Below are 15,906 nucleotides of genomic sequence, written 5' to 3' on the forward strand. Positions count from 1 at the left end.
AATCAGTAGCCTATTTTGTCTGGTCTGTGGTGGTAGCTGTACCAGATATAGATGGAGTCCTTGAATAGCATCCTGTTTAGCTGTTCTGTATCCAGGGAAGGGGAGTCCACAGATGTTTTTGCTGACAGGGGGTTTGCAGTGGCTGAGGCCATGGGGATATTCCTACAGAAATTTTTCCTTCAGGAAAATCAGCAGTCAGAATTTACCAAGATAAAAAAATATCTGAAGGTCCAGAAGCAGAGCCTTTAATGAAGATGATTCAGAATGGAAAGTTGCATGCAACTTAAATGGGATTCCTAAAGAAGTGGTGCTTAGGAACATGTTTAAAACTCAGGCTAAAAGAACTGAGGGGAAGAGGGAAGAAGGAATGTAGCACCCACTGCCAGTATTGGATGCAAATACAAGTCTGCCATCTGATGGCATCAAATGGACCAGCCCAAAATGCGTGAATGGTGTCAGTAAGGAAAGTTTCACATCCCAGTTAGAATTCTCATGAAATATTGGTATGAGGATGCTAATCCTCACAAACTAAACACTGGCAACTAAACATCTTCACTGTTAGGCCGACACCACGGGCCCTGGTGTGATTTTTGTGTACACTAAGTAGCTTTGCATCAGACAGATCCCATACAGAGCTACCCTGTTCTGGAGAAGAAGAGAGTTTAGCCATATGGACATAAGCTGTGTTGTGCCAGTTGGCCTCAGGGCCAGGGAGCAATCCCTTGCCCATTTTATTTACTGGTACAATGTAGTTTGATAACCCATCAGAGATGCCAGGAACTGTGCAGGGAACCCACAGTGCTCTCTGAATGAGATGGGTACCGTATGTGTCATACCAATGACATGTGGTTTGTCCCACACCACCCAGTCCTCCTTCAGTGCTTGTTTCTTTTCCCAGGTGTTTCTTTTCCCTGTTCTTTATCCCAAGTGTGGGTTGCTGCTTGCTTGACCTCTCCATGAGCATTGTATGTGTGGGACTGGGAGCCAGTGAGGAAAAGGGAGAGATGGCAATGGAGCAGACCAGTCAGTACAGTGCACCAAGACCCTTGGGCAACTATTCTGTCTTACAGCCCTATAGCCTTGGGTCCACCACTACCTTGTCCTGTAAAAAGCAATCCACACAGTTCATGCACTGTTTCTGAAAGAGGCTGGGAACATGTTAGTATACCCTGATGAGAGCTGGGCAGTAGAAACTCCAAGACAATTAAATCTGTCCTGCTGCAATGAAGGAGGCATGGGCTAGATGAACCCAGGAGTGAGATCACTCCATCTTGAGGTGCATTCCTTGTTCTTCCTGGCTGCCTCTGCCTTCTCCTGGGTTCCGATCCTCTGTCTAGTACATTGTGGGGCAGCTCCTAGCAGTAGTTTTAACTTCTCATGTGAATGGTGTGCCAGAACAAGGTGTCTGACTGACAGGCAGACCTAGCTTCCATTTATACTCAGTGCTTCCCCCCAGGGCAGCTTTGCTTTTGAAAGGAGAGACTAGAAAACTGGAGAGATGTGGCAATCTTTGGATGAAGGCTCCCATTCTTGAAGGCTAGAGACATTTCTCTAGATCTCTGTTCAGTGTAAGACAAGTCTGAGTTACTGGATATAAAATTTTTCCTTCTGAGTCTTGCAGGCATCAAGTGTGTATAGAGTTTGTTCTTCGTGACTCTAAGTCTTGGCTGGGAGTATCCATATAGTAATTGGGGGACTATGATTCAGCAGTGGTTGGTACAGTCAGTGGGTTCTTTAAAAGGGTGTGTGATGTAGCTGATAAGCCAGTGGTAAGACAGGAGTCTAATTAGTGCCCCTAATGAAATGAACAGTGATTGTCTGGTGCATCAGCAGCAAGCAAGGCAGCTCCTTCCAGTGGCACATGCTTTCTGGCTGAAGGTGTTTTGTGAGAGCTACATATTTGCCTGCTGGGCTGAACCTTGGCATGTTCTTTTCATGCTGCAGAAATTCCAGGGACTTTGAGACCTGGGTGATTTTGGAAAAGGAGAAGCCTGAAACCATGCAGTCCATCATGCTGTATGCACATGTAGGATGTTTTAGATCATGGCTGACTAACGCTGGACCATCTCTTTCCCCACTAGATGCTGTAGAAGAAACCAAACCTACTGAAAGTGCCCAGCAGGAAGAGGTGAAAGAAGAAGAGAGCAAGGCGGACCAAGAAAATGCCTGAACATTAAGAAATGACTCCCCATTGCCCCTCCCTCCCTCCCCCTATCCTCTATCCTTCCTTCCCACCCCAATCTCGATTTCCCCCCTTCCTGCTCACATCTGTGAGCCTGTGTCTGTCCCTCTCCCATTACCACTTAAACCCTTTTTCTCTCTGTGTGGCAAACATTTAAAGAAAAAAAAAAAAAGCAGGAAAAATCCCAGTCAAACAGTGTGGCTTAAACATTTCTTTGTTTCTTGGTGTTGTTATGGCAAGTTTTTGGTAATGATGATCCAATCATTTTGGGAAAATTCTTGCACTGTATCAGAGTTCTTTGACCTGGCGCGTGCGTGTGTCTGTCTGCCCACTGCGAGCGCTCTCTCTCTCTCCTCTCCTCCAAGTGTGTGTGTGTGCAATGTTACGTTCATCTGAGGAGTCCAGACTTACCAAGTGAGTAAAAAACAAAAGAGGGGGGAAAAAAAGGTTCTTTTCTTCCTTTTTCAATGTGATGGAATGAACGAAAGAAAAAACAAACAAAAGACCAAACATAACAAACAAGTGAACAAAAAAGAATACTAAACCCCAGTTTGTTTTCAGAACTAAAATAACAACTAGAAAATGTGCCAATTAACCTAATGCTTGGCTCCAGGCTCCTTTTTCAAACTGAACAATAATTATAATAAATGAGAATAATTATCATTAATACCACCGTGTCGCATTTCTATGCTGCTGTTCATCCTGCTGGCCTGTGATCTTTGGTGGGCCACTTCTTGCGTGGCCCAGCTGTGCTCCTTGGCCACAAGTCAGTGGCTGACTGCTCTCCCTGGCACTACTGAGGGGATTTTTAAGGGGAGCAGGCTTGGATTTTGAGCGAGATATTAGCACTGACTAACATAAATAATGAAAGTAGCAAAATCAGTTTTAGGAAAGATCATTAAAAGCATCCCTCTAGAAGACCTCTAGGCCCTGATTTGGGGAACTACGGTGACCCTGAAGGTATGAGCCTGAAGAGGAACCAGCTTTGGTCTATGCCCAAGGTCTAACCCCTGCCAAGGGGTGTGCCAAGGGCTGTGAGGGAAAAGGGCCCTAGGACCTGAGCTTCTCACCACATTGGGCTGGAGTTGATGTCCCTGCGTAGCATAGCGTGGCCCCCCAGAAGTATTCTGTTTGGGCCAAAATAATTGGCCCAAAATAAATTGGGCCAAATATTATTCAATATTTATTAAATAAATAGGCACACAGGAAGGATGAGGCCTGGTGGCCTAGGAGCCAGTGGGTGGCACTTTGAGAAATACCTCATCCTTGCTCCTGCCAGACCCAGGGCGTTTCACCCAGCTCTAGTGAGGGCCAAGGCATTCAACTGTCATTTATGGCTGTGGGAAGAGCCCCAGCTCCACCACTGCTTCCCCCAGGTTGTGGGGCTGTTCTCTGGTGCCAGCCAGCCTGTCCCAGTGGAATAATGACAGACACCAAATCCCGAGCTTGTGCAGCCATCTGGGTCTGCTGCTGTCTTTATGAGCTGTGAGCGCAAACAGTTAAAATACATTTAGTAATATCTGGGCTTTCATAAAAGCTAATTACTGCTCTTTCACTGCCCTGATTATTTTAATGGGCTTTCCCAGCAGCTCCTGCACGGTTTCCTGGCCTCCTTGGCAATGACAGGCAGAGTACCCTGCAGCATAAATGTGTGATGCTGCAGGACCAGGATTAAATTGTCCTCACAGTAGGAAGACCAATAGATGGGAATGCTGACAGCTCCAATGTCCTTTGGTGGCCGATGCTTCTTGCAGTGGCCTTCAGAGGGCTGGCTGGCTCTCCTTGTCCTACTCCTTTGTTCTCCTCCATCTCTTTGTTGGAAATAGGGAGAAAAGATGAACAGTGTCTCCTCATAAATGATCACTTTGAACGTAGACTGCTCACCTGGAAGTGCCATCAAAACATGTCAGGATTCATTTCCATGTGCTTCCTGGAATTCTGTAGAAATATGAGAGAGAGAGACAGGGAGGGTTTTTCTAAAGAGAGGGAAAGAGAGAGTGGGAGATAGATTGGACAAAGATTTTTAAAAACAGGGATTAGAGAGATGAGGGGGGAAAAGATTTTTGAGTGGATAGATGGATGATAGGGAGAGAGAGGGGAGTATAGCTAGAGAAAGAAAGATTAGAGTGCAAAAGATGAGAGAGAGACAGGAAGAAATTAGATAATATGGAGCAATAGATGATTGATAGAGATAGTGAAACGTAGATAGCTAAAGTAGATTAGACAGACTAAATAGGTAGAAAGATGGGCTGACTGACAGATAGGTATTGTGTCATACTTCATAAATGATATATATGCTAATATTCCCATGTCATGATGGGTGGTAAACCCTGAGACACCTTCCAGCCTGACCTCAATTCAGCAAATGTAGCGCAGACATCAGGCATTGCTTGGACCGTATGTCAGGTCTCACCACCCCAGCCATGCCTGCCATGGCAGCAGCAGGGTGTGGATGGTGTTTGGGAGGGGCACGGGGCTGAGGCGTAGGGAGGAGAGGTGTACAGAATGTTTGCTGTTCGTAGCACACAAGGGGCCAGCCCAGCGCAGACACTACAGACACCCTGTGTCTCTAGCACCAAGTTGAGAGAACTGAGGCTCAGCTCTCAGGATTTGTGGGAGAGGTGTTTGGGAGGAGGCAGGAAGGAGGGACCATGGTTTTTGTTTGGCCTTATCTCCTGTCATGACCATTTTAAAAGGTTTTCTGTCTTGCCTGTTTCTGCAAAGACCATGTGGTTTCCCAGCTCTTCCGATTTCAGACCCGAAAATTTTCATCTTGCCTCCACTTTGCTATTACTATTTTTAACTTTATAAGGAAAAGAAAACCACTTCTCATGTCTTCCTGGACATAGGCCTTCCTCCCTCCTCAAAAAATGAAACAACTTTCTCTCCCCAGGGACGTTTTACCTTTGTATTTCGCATGTTGCTCCCCCTTGGCTGATGGCTGGGGCATTGCGTGTGTTTTGTCACCGTTTGTAAGAACATACTTTGCCATGTTGCTTAGACAACAAAGGGTTGGGTTTTGTGTTTTGGTTTTTTTCCCCCCACAAAGAGAACGGGATATGTGGTTACCAACTGCAAACCTAAATAATTTAAATACTAATTCCTCTCCCTTGGTTCCAGTTTAAAATTACTGGCTGTAACCAAGCACCTCCTATCTTTATTATTGTACCGTGTCCTGATCCTGCCAGAGAGTCAGGGCAAAGAGAGCGTGAGAGAGAGCACAGAGACAAACCCTGCCTTGAGCAGGCAGTGGTTTAATGTGTAATACACAAGATTTGTATAGGAAGCTGGGCTGTCTTCAGGGTACAGGAAGAGAGCAGAGAAAAGCATTTGGATTTCCTTGAGATGCCTCTTCAGCCAGATTTTCAAAGGCTAAAAGGAAACACTATAAAGGATGTAGCATGGGACGGAAACTGGAAAGAGAACAAGGGTATTTGAGGAATGATTTTTCTAGCAAGACATCAAGTGAGCTGAAAGCAGAAGAGGCAGGAGGTCCCAGAAGTAAAGAGTGGGCAAAGAGTCATCAGCAGAGTAGTTGAAGCTTTTCTACTACTCCTGCTGTGACAACCTACAGGAATTCCCCAGGGAGTATAGATCTAATTCTCTCTCCCTGAAGATGATATAGGTTTGCCTGGAGGTGCCTGTGGTTGTTATTTTGTGTAAGAAAAGGGCAGGGCATGTTAGAGTGACTCACACTGGGAATATGGTGCCTGACCTCACCATGCAGTGCTGCGGAAATTCGGAGTCTTAGAGGGGCTTTTTCCATGCCCCTGTTGTAAGGTGTGCTAGTGACCCACAGCTATCCTGAATGCTCGTACCAGCTGTAGGCCAGCTCTTGACATTACACTACTACATTTCATTAGACTAAGCTTTGAAAAAGTGAAAAACATTCTGACATAAACTCCCCATCAATGCAGTAGATTGTAAGCATGAATTTGGTCTGCTTTGCAATGCTTGTGCCATTCTGACTGTCTGCAGATGACTGATAGCACATGAAACCCCACAACCCTTGCAATAGTTGCATCAGCCAAGGAGCTTTTCTGTGAGCCACATTCCAAAGGGAGGGGAAAGGCATTCTGCTGAGATCCCTTCAGACCCAGTGTTTTCCAATCCTAAACCCTAATGCAGCCCCATGAGAGGTTTTAGCCAGAAGGAACTCACCCGTGGTGACCAGATAGACATCACTGCTTGGGGAATATGTTACTCTAGATGAAAGAAATAGCCATGAGTGATGGAGAGGAGTTTAGAAAAAAAAAAAAGGTAAGAATGAAAAAAGGAAGAGGGAATTCATACCAAACTCCTCACAGGAGTTATTTCTTTTTTCCTATGGTCTCCAAACAGCAAACTAGCACTTGTGACTTTTCATACTGAAGGTCTGCTGTTTGTCATAGGTATTTTAGGAAGGAAATGGAGTGGCTGTGGTTTGCAGAGGTGGAGGGAAGGGTTTGAATGAATGTTTTTGTGGTTCCTCTTGGCTAAGAAGTCTGCTTGGTGGTCACCTGCAGCTCAGCAGCACCAGAGGTGACGCTGGGGGTCCTCTTCCAGGCCTGTGCTCAGATTCCCTGCTTTTCTGCATTGCCACATTAGCACTTTCACTGGATATTTAGAGCACCTCAGGACTGATTCTCCTCTCGCTCACACTGGGGTAACTCAGGAGTCGCTCCACTGGAACCAGTGGTGTTAATCTGGTGTGAAAATAAAGCGAGAGGAGGATTCAACTCCTCGTGGGGGGGATTTTCCAGGTCCCCGAGGGGGAAAAAAAAATCAATGGGAGTTACATGTCTAACTGCCACTTGTGCCTGTGAAAGTCTGCCCCTTATCTACCTATATGTATATAGGGTACAGTTTTCAGAATAACCTAAGTGACACGGGCACTTGAGAGCACACATTTCACTGGCTTTCAAAGAGACACAAGTTTCTAAGGCCCAGATGCTAAAGGATGTCCAAACTCCTCTCTGCAGTGCAGTTGGGGGTCTCAGGCCTGAAATTCTCCAGTCATTTCCCAAAATGGAACTGAAGATCATGAGTCATTTAGGTGGTCCTGAAAGCGCTACCCTCTATCCATTTTTCAGGGTGTTGATCTCAGGTCATGTGCGAGCCTGCATTCTTACCTACAATGCTTTATTACTACATTCTTCTGTTGAGCAATACTTGGAAGAAGAGGTGAAGGTCGAGATTTGCAGAACAGGCTAGTGACCCCAGTGGCTCACATCTGGAGTGCCCAACTTGAGAGACACCTCACTGGGGTCTAAGCCACAGGTCCCCTGTATGCTCTGAACATCAAGATTTATGTATTACACACCCAGAACCACTGGTCATTTCTAAAAAAAGAAATCCCAGCCTGAGACCTAGACCACTCTCACAAAAGAAAATCCCAGGTGAACTGTTCACCTGATAGCTTGGTTTTTCTGCTCATGCCTGTTCCCAATGAATAAAACAAATCCCTGTGCATCACCTAAGCCCTATTTTGAGGAGTTCCACTGGCATACAGCTGAAGTAACACAGTAATAAATTGGGGCCTGAAGAAGGTGGCTACAGCTTAGAGAGTATCAAGACCTGTGATGTGTCTGGAAGCTAAAAAGAGCAGAACTTGACAATTAGAGCGGCCCATTTCCGATGCTCTTGTGTGAGGATCTGGAAAGAGTCTCTCACTCATTGTACTTGTGCATTATGAATGTGTCCATCTGCAGAGATCTAATGTACACATATGTCCTGAATATTGTCCTAAGGTTGCAAGCTTCAAAAATGAGCAGAAAACATTCCCGAGAAGTGAGAATAATACAGATGTCTGTATTTGAAAAATTGGTTCAAATAAAGTCTCTCACTTATAGATATGTGTAGTTGTGTGCAATTATTCGTTCCTGGAACAGAAATTTCTCCCTTGTGTAGGACTTTGATTATTTTACAAAAAAAAAAAAAAAATCTCATTTCATTCTTCCTTGACCTTCTCAGTCAAGTCCTACTATTGTGGTAAAAAAAATGCTTTCTACTTATCCTGTCTGGGTAAAAAGCTGTGTTACATTGAAAGGGTGAAGTAAAAGGCCAATACAGGCCAGTGTGCTTTTATGGTCCTTAATATCCCTTGAGGTAGAATATCTAACTGGCCTGATGGAAGATGTGGTCACCTGGACAAAAGTCCTGTGTTTTTATATAACATGACACACACATCCCTACGGACACTCTGGCCCACGAAAGGCCTGTGGCTGTCTGGGCACTGCCTGGAAACTGCCTGGAAAAAGCTGAACTGAGAAACGCTGTGCTTGGGCACCACAAAGATGCAAAATGTCCATGGCCATATCTGGTCCTGGGATGTTCTGAGTCAGGGAATCTGCTTGGATGTAGAAATGGGAATGGGGAGTTGCCAACCAGTAATGGTTCAGCCTCTGGGGATCATTCAGTTCAACCCCTCTACCAAGCCAGGGTCACCTAGAGCAGGAGGCACAGAAGCCAGAATGTCTCCAGAGAGGGAGAGTCCATTACCTCCCTGGGCAGCTGTTCCAGTGCTCTGCCACCCTCAATGGAGAGAAGTTAAGCAACCTTGTGCAAGCTTACCTAAAGATATCAAATTTCTCACTGGATTTAAATCTTCAGTAGCTCCCTGGGAAACTCCAGAAGTTTTTGAGTCAGAAATATATATTTCAGCAGCTAAGAAGCCTCACCAATTATTTCTCTCAGTATCAAGTTTATGCCAAGTGCAATGATATAAGAACAGAGCAGGAATTGCAGCCTGGGCTGTGCTAGGCTTCTGACTTAATCCTGAGCTGTATCTGACAGCAGCTCAAGAGCAGAGCTGAAATCAAGCATTTTTGTCACATCTATTCATCCCAGGAAGCTTTACAACCACTATTTAGAAATCGCTTGCAACTCATCTATGAAATATAGCAGCTGGCTTAGCAAGGGCCCAGAAAATTCCTGATGAGGCTCCAAGGAGCTGCCTGGGAAACAGAGCAGACCTCAGCACCTCACATGGGCTCTGGACAAAGTGCCAATTTACAAATGACACAATTAGATGTCTGCATTCTTGTATGTAATCATCAGTTGCCTCGTGGCTTCTCCAAAAAAGGCGTGGACTACATCTTGTGTGCAAACAAATATTAAGCATTCAAAATCAAGTGGTTTCAATTAGCCACATCACTAGATTGCAGGGATCAACCCTGGCAGATTGGCTTTGCTTCTGTGGGGCAAAACACCTCTAAAAGGACCTCTCTCCAAGTAAATGGTTGTCTTGACGTAGCAAGGCTGCCTTGCACTCTTTTATCTGCTGAACAGCAGGGGGGGAGGGCAGGAGCTGAACAGTTGGCCCAGGGCATGTGTGTCAGCTGAAGCTCAGCCTCATATAAATCTCCACCTGAGACTTTCTAACAAGGCACACAAAGTTTGCCCTGCATTATTTCCAGAGTCACATTTGTGCCACTGCAAGAAGAAATAAACTTTCTGCCTGAATTGTAGAAAATGGACCCATGACTCACCTTGGGTGTTCAACCTCCTCCAATTGCCCAGGTGAACTCCCTTTGGATATCTTGCCACATCCATGGACTACAACAGCAAACTTTTCCCAATTTCTGAGTGAGCCAAGTGTTTCCCATTCCTTTGGTGTTCCTCTGGCCTAGCCCACTCAGGGGGGAGTGGGGAGACCTTTACCTGGCTAAACTGCGACAGGAACTTCAGGTTTGCCTATTTTTTGACAATGCCAACAGCTTCACAGCACGCTTGCCACCTTCATTGCTCTAGTGAGGTCGCAGGCAAAAGACTATTGTTTCTCATAGAATCACTTCAATTTCTGAGTCTGCTTTCCTTTACCCAGCAAGGTATATGAAGTCCTCTGTAATGGACATTTACAGTCTCCCAATCTGCAACACTGTCCTTTTTTAACCAGTATATAGAGCTGGCATCAAGTCTGAACAGGGCTACTCCCTTGTTGAAGATGAGCAGAAAAAGTGAAGGAAATTATGCATTTCAGTACCTAAGATCACTTTTGTATATTAAAAATGAAATTATTTTTCTCCATGTAGGACCACTTTTATATATTAAAGAGGAAATACTTTCTCTCTAGCCTGACATGAAACTGTGAACATTAATAATAAGAGAAGCAAGGAAAGGAAAGCCCATTTGTCTCAGAGGAACACCACTGTGGCTGAGAGGCAGGGTTTGCAGAGAGGTGGTATCTTGTATGAGACAGACTGGGGTACTTGGGTCTCTGCAAATGCATCAGCCTGCAACCCAAACTACAAGCTGTATATATTTAGAAAGTCACAGCTTAATTTAATTATGGTGGATGATTAAGCAATTTATGAGTAAAATGTAATTAAAATTTTGGGATCAATGGGTGGATGCTAAGCCAAGAGAGAGAGAAGCTTCATTATCTTTGGTGAGAGAGAGGAAGGGTGGTACAGGTCATCAGTGGCTGCATAACAAGGAAGAGATAACTGGGGTGAACTGAAAACTGCTGCTGAGGCCTGTTTCTGCTGAGTCCATAATTATGCTGTTCTTACCTTGAGATAGTCATCTTCTGAAGATGTGGCCATCCTTAGGACCCTAAGCCAGAGTGGGAAAAACAGTTTCTCTCACTGGAGGTGAGATCTAATGGAGAGGGTTCAATTTTCCCCCTCTACATTGGGTGTCCCCATCCTTGGCTATTTATCTGTGTACAGTCTGTGGCTTAAATTTCAATGAAGCCTCATTCAACACCTGTCTGTGCAGCAGCTCATTGATTAAGTGTGAAGATAATTTCACTGTGGGTGCTGTGGTGCAGAGGCTCCTTCTCTGTGTTTGCCCAGGTCCTGAATCTCTCCGTCTGGGGTCTCTTTCCTTCTAAAGCACACTTGTGTGATTTAGGAAAAACAGAGCGAAGGCTAAGAAACTGCCACATGTCCTGGTGGCCTAAGGGGGTGCTGGTGTCCAACAGCAGGGACACCTTGAGCTTTTGGATGTGGAAGACCAATGCTCCTGGAGAAGATATCTCTGAGGGGCAGCTCTATGAGTGATGATAGGTCACCTTCTTTAGAAGTCACTTAAAGACCAGAAACAATTCCTATTTGGATGCCAGCACCCAGCAAAAGGGTGAGCAGTCCCCGCGTGCTGTCACTTAGGCTTCCTTGACCCCACTGCTTCTCAGTAGCAAAGAGAGAGAAGACCTACAGCTGTGGGTTGTCTCCCCCAGGTTCTTCTCCATGCACGACACCCAAGCCTGGTGCCAGACACTCCACAGGGCACGTCTGGCAGTCAGGGCTGGGAGAACAGGCTGCAGTGCAGGGTGCATGGTCTGGGAAGAGCTCACATGCTGACTGGTCTCTAGGAAAAAGCCAAAGGGCAATCACCACCCCTCCTCACAGCCCAGGGCAGGGTTCTGCTCCTCCCAGGCTGTGGCAGGGTGCTGGTGGCTGGGGAGGGCTGGCTCTGCCTGGCTGTGGCCCTGGGCTGTTGGCACACACCATTAATAAGACTTTCCAGCCTGTCACTTCCACGCTGAATCCTTTGAAAGCCGCGCTCCTCTGGGCCCATTAGAGGGAGGAACTGTCTCTGTTGGAACATATGGGGCTGTCAGGCTCTGTCTGCTGCTCTGAAAGCTGCTGCCGCTCTCGCTGTTTGCTGCTGGGGGGAGGCAGCAGCTGTCTGGAGGAGGCTGTGATGAGGATGGGCACTTGGGAAGGAGCTGGGGGAAGATAGCAGGTGAGCTGGGAAGCATGCTGGGAATGCTGGGAAGGTAAACAGTGTGCTGGTAGCTGGTGGGCTGCTGTAGGACATTCAGATGCTGGGCAGCTCAGGGGGGGTCCCTCATGCTATTAATGTGATGGGGGAAGAGGTACATCAGAGGACAACTGGGTGGTGAATATCAAGGGGTATGTAGGGGCAGGCTGAGGCAGCAGGAGACACGGCTGACAGCAGAGATGTTTGACTTGTCTGGAAAAGGAGAGGATGGCAGCAGCATGCGGTGACTCTATGGGAAGACTGCAAAAGGGAGGCTTTGGAAAGCATTGTGTGGTCACACAGCGCTGTAGTTTCTCATTAAGCAGCACACCCACCCCCAGCTCCATTTGCAGAAACTGAACAGGATTTAATGGAGTCCCTTGACTTTTTCCTCTGAAATATTCATAGGTTTTAGCAGTCCATTTCATGCTCACCTCCTTCTCCATTAACGAGCATCGAAGAGGGACTGGGTGGAAAGTAGGCTGCTCTGGAGCCAGGGAGACAGAAAAAAGGACCTCTGCCTCTGCCCAGGGACTGCTGAGAATCAATCCATTCCTGGGCTGCTCCATGGCCCTCTCACTAGGCCTGCAAAATGACTGGAAATGAGCCCTGGGCAGCATGAACAGGGAGGTGATTAATACAGTGGGAAAGGAAGGAAACCAATTAAGCAGAGCGCTGGCTGGAGCTGCGGCCCCAACCCCTGTCACACAGATACACCCACATCTGTCTCCCTGCCTGTCTTCATAATGTGCAAGGCCAAGAGCTCTGTAAGAATGGCACAGGCTGTAAATGCCTGGAGGCAATTAGTTCCCCCCTTGCCTTAGCACTAATGCTGTGCTAGGATACAGGGAAAGTCCAGAGCTTCCATGAGACAGCACAGAAGCACAGCAGTTGGATTATGGATGCCCCATGTAGTCCGCAGTACTTGGCCCAGCAAAAATCCTGCTGGGGAGTTTGGGTGCAATAAACAGTGCTAGATTGCACTTTGGTGTATGAAATGTCCCAAAAGATTGGAGCAAGTGGGATGTTGGAGCATTTTCCAGATCTGTTAGGTACTAAACCAGGGCTCTAATAGTCCAACTGATACACTCCCACCAAAGTCTACAACCAAGTATCTCTAGGATTCTTAAGAAAGGGGTCCCTGCTCATGGCAGGGGGCACTTTGGAACTAGATAATCTTTAAGATGCCTTCCATCCCAAAACATTCTATGATTCTGTGATTTTGGGGGTGGGGAGAGGTGCAACTCTCACAGCTTTGCTCCAGAGTCCCTTTTTTGCAGTAGTCACACTCCTAAACCATACAGTTTAAAGTCCTAAGAAAAATTTTATTGAGGACTCCGTGGACAACAGTAGAACCTGGACAGTGCTCTAGGAAAACAGAGTGGTCCTTCACCAGTGCCATCCCTTCAAAAAGTACAAGAGATGCTCAACAATGGGCTTCCAAGTTGACTTAGCTTCTCTCTGCATTATTGCTTTGATGAAAACAAAGAGCAAACTGCATCCTAATGAGTTGTTCACTCTGGCTGACAGAGACAGAAGGCAAGATTTTAAATGCACCATTTCCTGTGGTTCCTCCCCGCTGGATTAAAAACCAAAACAATGTCACAGATGCAACAGCACCTATTTATTCTTGCTCTCAAAACACTCACTGTCAGGCTGCTTCCCCTTCCCTCCCATACACCCATCCAGGCGCCTGCTTGCGTGTGTCCTGGGAATCAGATGTTTATGCAAGTATTTGCAGGATGTTCCACATCTCCCTGAAATCATAATCAGCATGCCCACAATCAGCTTAATTACGAAGCATTCAGCAAACACCCACAGGCTCTTCCAGGGCAGCTCCACGCAGCATCTCCATGAATGGGGCTGCATGTTTGGGCTGCGTGTTTTTCCTCCCCTGCCACACACGGTTCCTGGTCAAGGCCTTTGGCCCTCACACCTGAGCTGCTGGGTTGTCTGGTTACTTATTTGTTTCCAGGAGAGAAGAGAGACATTTGTAAAGCAGCAGCAGGACATGAGAGTATCTCAGGGTGAGACTTGGCCACCTCTGACTGTGGAACTCAGATTCAGTCGAAGAAAAAAACTGAGAATTTCTAGCCAGGCAAAAGCCTGGGAAAGAGCTGGAGAAGAATGTAAATAATTCTTTATCTCTCTTGTTGTTCACATTATTTATAGTTAAGTTCTATCACTGTGTGTCAAGCACTCTGCACCAATGCAGTGGATTGTTTTCACTTCAGGACCAATGGAGTTGGTACTCACAAAGCTCTGTATAAAAGAGCTGTGTATTTTCAATAAATTGGAGTTTTACTCTCACAGCCTTCTGATCTGAGTCTCTTCATTCCCGTCCTGCCCCGACAGCGACATCTGTTTTTCTGCAGCAGTCTTTCCACGCAGGATAGAGATGTGAACGATCCCGGTTTTAACCAGGCCAGGTAAGAGATTTAAACATGCCAGGTCCATAGTCTGGCTATTAACTCTCTCTGTAGAAAAGACAAAAATCAAGAACCAAGTACCAAAAACTGTGGAACTATGAAGTTTTGCCATCCACGGGTTGCAGCCTGGCACATCTGGGTGCTCAGCAGATAGGCTCTTTCTAAAGAAGTGAAGGACAACTTGGTTTAGCTGAAGCAGTCAGAAAACACAATGCTGAGGTAAGAAAACACTTTCTGAGGCAGCCAAGTGCACTTCCTGTAAGGAAGAGCACAATTCATGGCTCTTCAAAACTTTTCTGAAGAATATCCTGAGCTGAGGCTGTGGGCATTTACAAAGATCATGGCCATGTCTTTGCTTTTAGTCAGTGCACTTTCTATCAGCCCCACAACAAACAACCCCTCATGTAACCTCTCAGGTGATTCACAGAGATGCTAAGCACAGGCAGAAGAAAGATTCAGGCTTCCCCTCATCACTCTGTAGTTACCATCTCTGAGTCTGATAAGGTTTGGACTCTTCAGACAGCTGTAGCTGACTTTGTTTCCTTCCGTGTGGCACTGCACTAGCAAAACCCACAAGATGACCCCATCACATTGTTATACACACTGAAAGCATTTAGGGCTATTAAGGTCACACTTCAATGGGACCTTAATAATTTACTGCTTTTTTGTGGAGCTTGGGGATCACAGAGCCAGAACCAGGGAACCCTTCTCTACTGTGCTTGTCATCACATGGCAAGAAATTTCCATTTAAAACATAAATCCTGGCATCAGAGAGATATCATCAAACCAGCATTTTGATCTGAAGCAAGGGGGCAGTTCACAAACATAGGCACACTTCTCCATCCAGGATTACACAAGGAGATGTGACTTTTCTTCTCTGTTAATAAAGTACATTTTTAACCATTTTGCCCAATCTTCCACATCCCAATTCATTAGCTATTCAAGACCCTGTGTATGTTAGGCCTTTGCTCACACAGGCACTTGGCTGTTGGTTGCCATCACAAGTTTATAAGATGCTCCAGCAGCATTTGGGTGCCTGCTGGCCATCTCTAGCTGTTCAGGTTTGCTGTTAGTATTGCCATGACCTAAAGACTGTCTCCTGTTGCTGGTGATGTCTCCAGACCTCAGAAGTCTGCCAGCCTCACAGCACTCCTATCACCCTGCACCCAGGAGCTGTCACTACTCTTACCAGTGTTATCTGCACAACCCCTGGAGCACTGTAAGAAGGATAATTATGACAACAGAGGGCTGTGAAGGCTTAGACCCTCCAGACATTCCGTGCCACCTTCCTCCTGGTTGGGCAGAGGGTCTCTGCTGCCTACCCAAGGGAGTGGGAAGAGGCTGTGACAGAACACACAATGAAGCTCATCCCTCAGGATTTTGGGCAGATCAGATCAGTAACTGCTCCGCCCCAAGTATTTATTCTGCAGGGAAGGGGATGGGAATAACACATACCTTGAAGCCTTGTTAAAAATACATGCCAGGAAGACAGCTCTCCTCTCAGGCTAAAACTGTCTCCAGGGACGATCTCTGGGGAATGCCTGTGTAAGCAAAACGCCCACCAGGGAAGAGGTTTCTCAGGGGGTGTGTCTGTAGGTGAGTGCTCCT

At 46.3% G+C, this 15,906-nt stretch overlaps 1 protein-coding gene across 1 annotated transcript in view; it reads left to right on the forward strand.

The window, feature by feature from the left end:
• GAP43 (growth associated protein 43) overlaps positions 1-8,012 on the forward strand; it is a 58,482-nt gene extending 50,470 nt beyond the window's left edge. The window contains exon 3 of the mRNA XM_002191159.6: positions 2,082-8,012. Coding sequence (XP_002191195.1) covers positions 2,082-2,170 — 89 coding nt within the window. The 3' untranslated portion in view covers positions 2,171-8,012. The remainder of the gene's footprint in view (positions 1-2,081) is intronic.
• The last annotated feature ends 7,894 nt before the right edge of the window (positions 8,013-15,906 follow it).

This window comes from Taeniopygia guttata, chromosome 1 (genome assembly GCF_048771995.1).
Source record: "Taeniopygia guttata chromosome 1, bTaeGut7.mat, whole genome shotgun sequence".
Lineage (NCBI taxonomy): Eukaryota > Metazoa > Chordata > Aves > Passeriformes > Estrildidae > Taeniopygia > Taeniopygia guttata.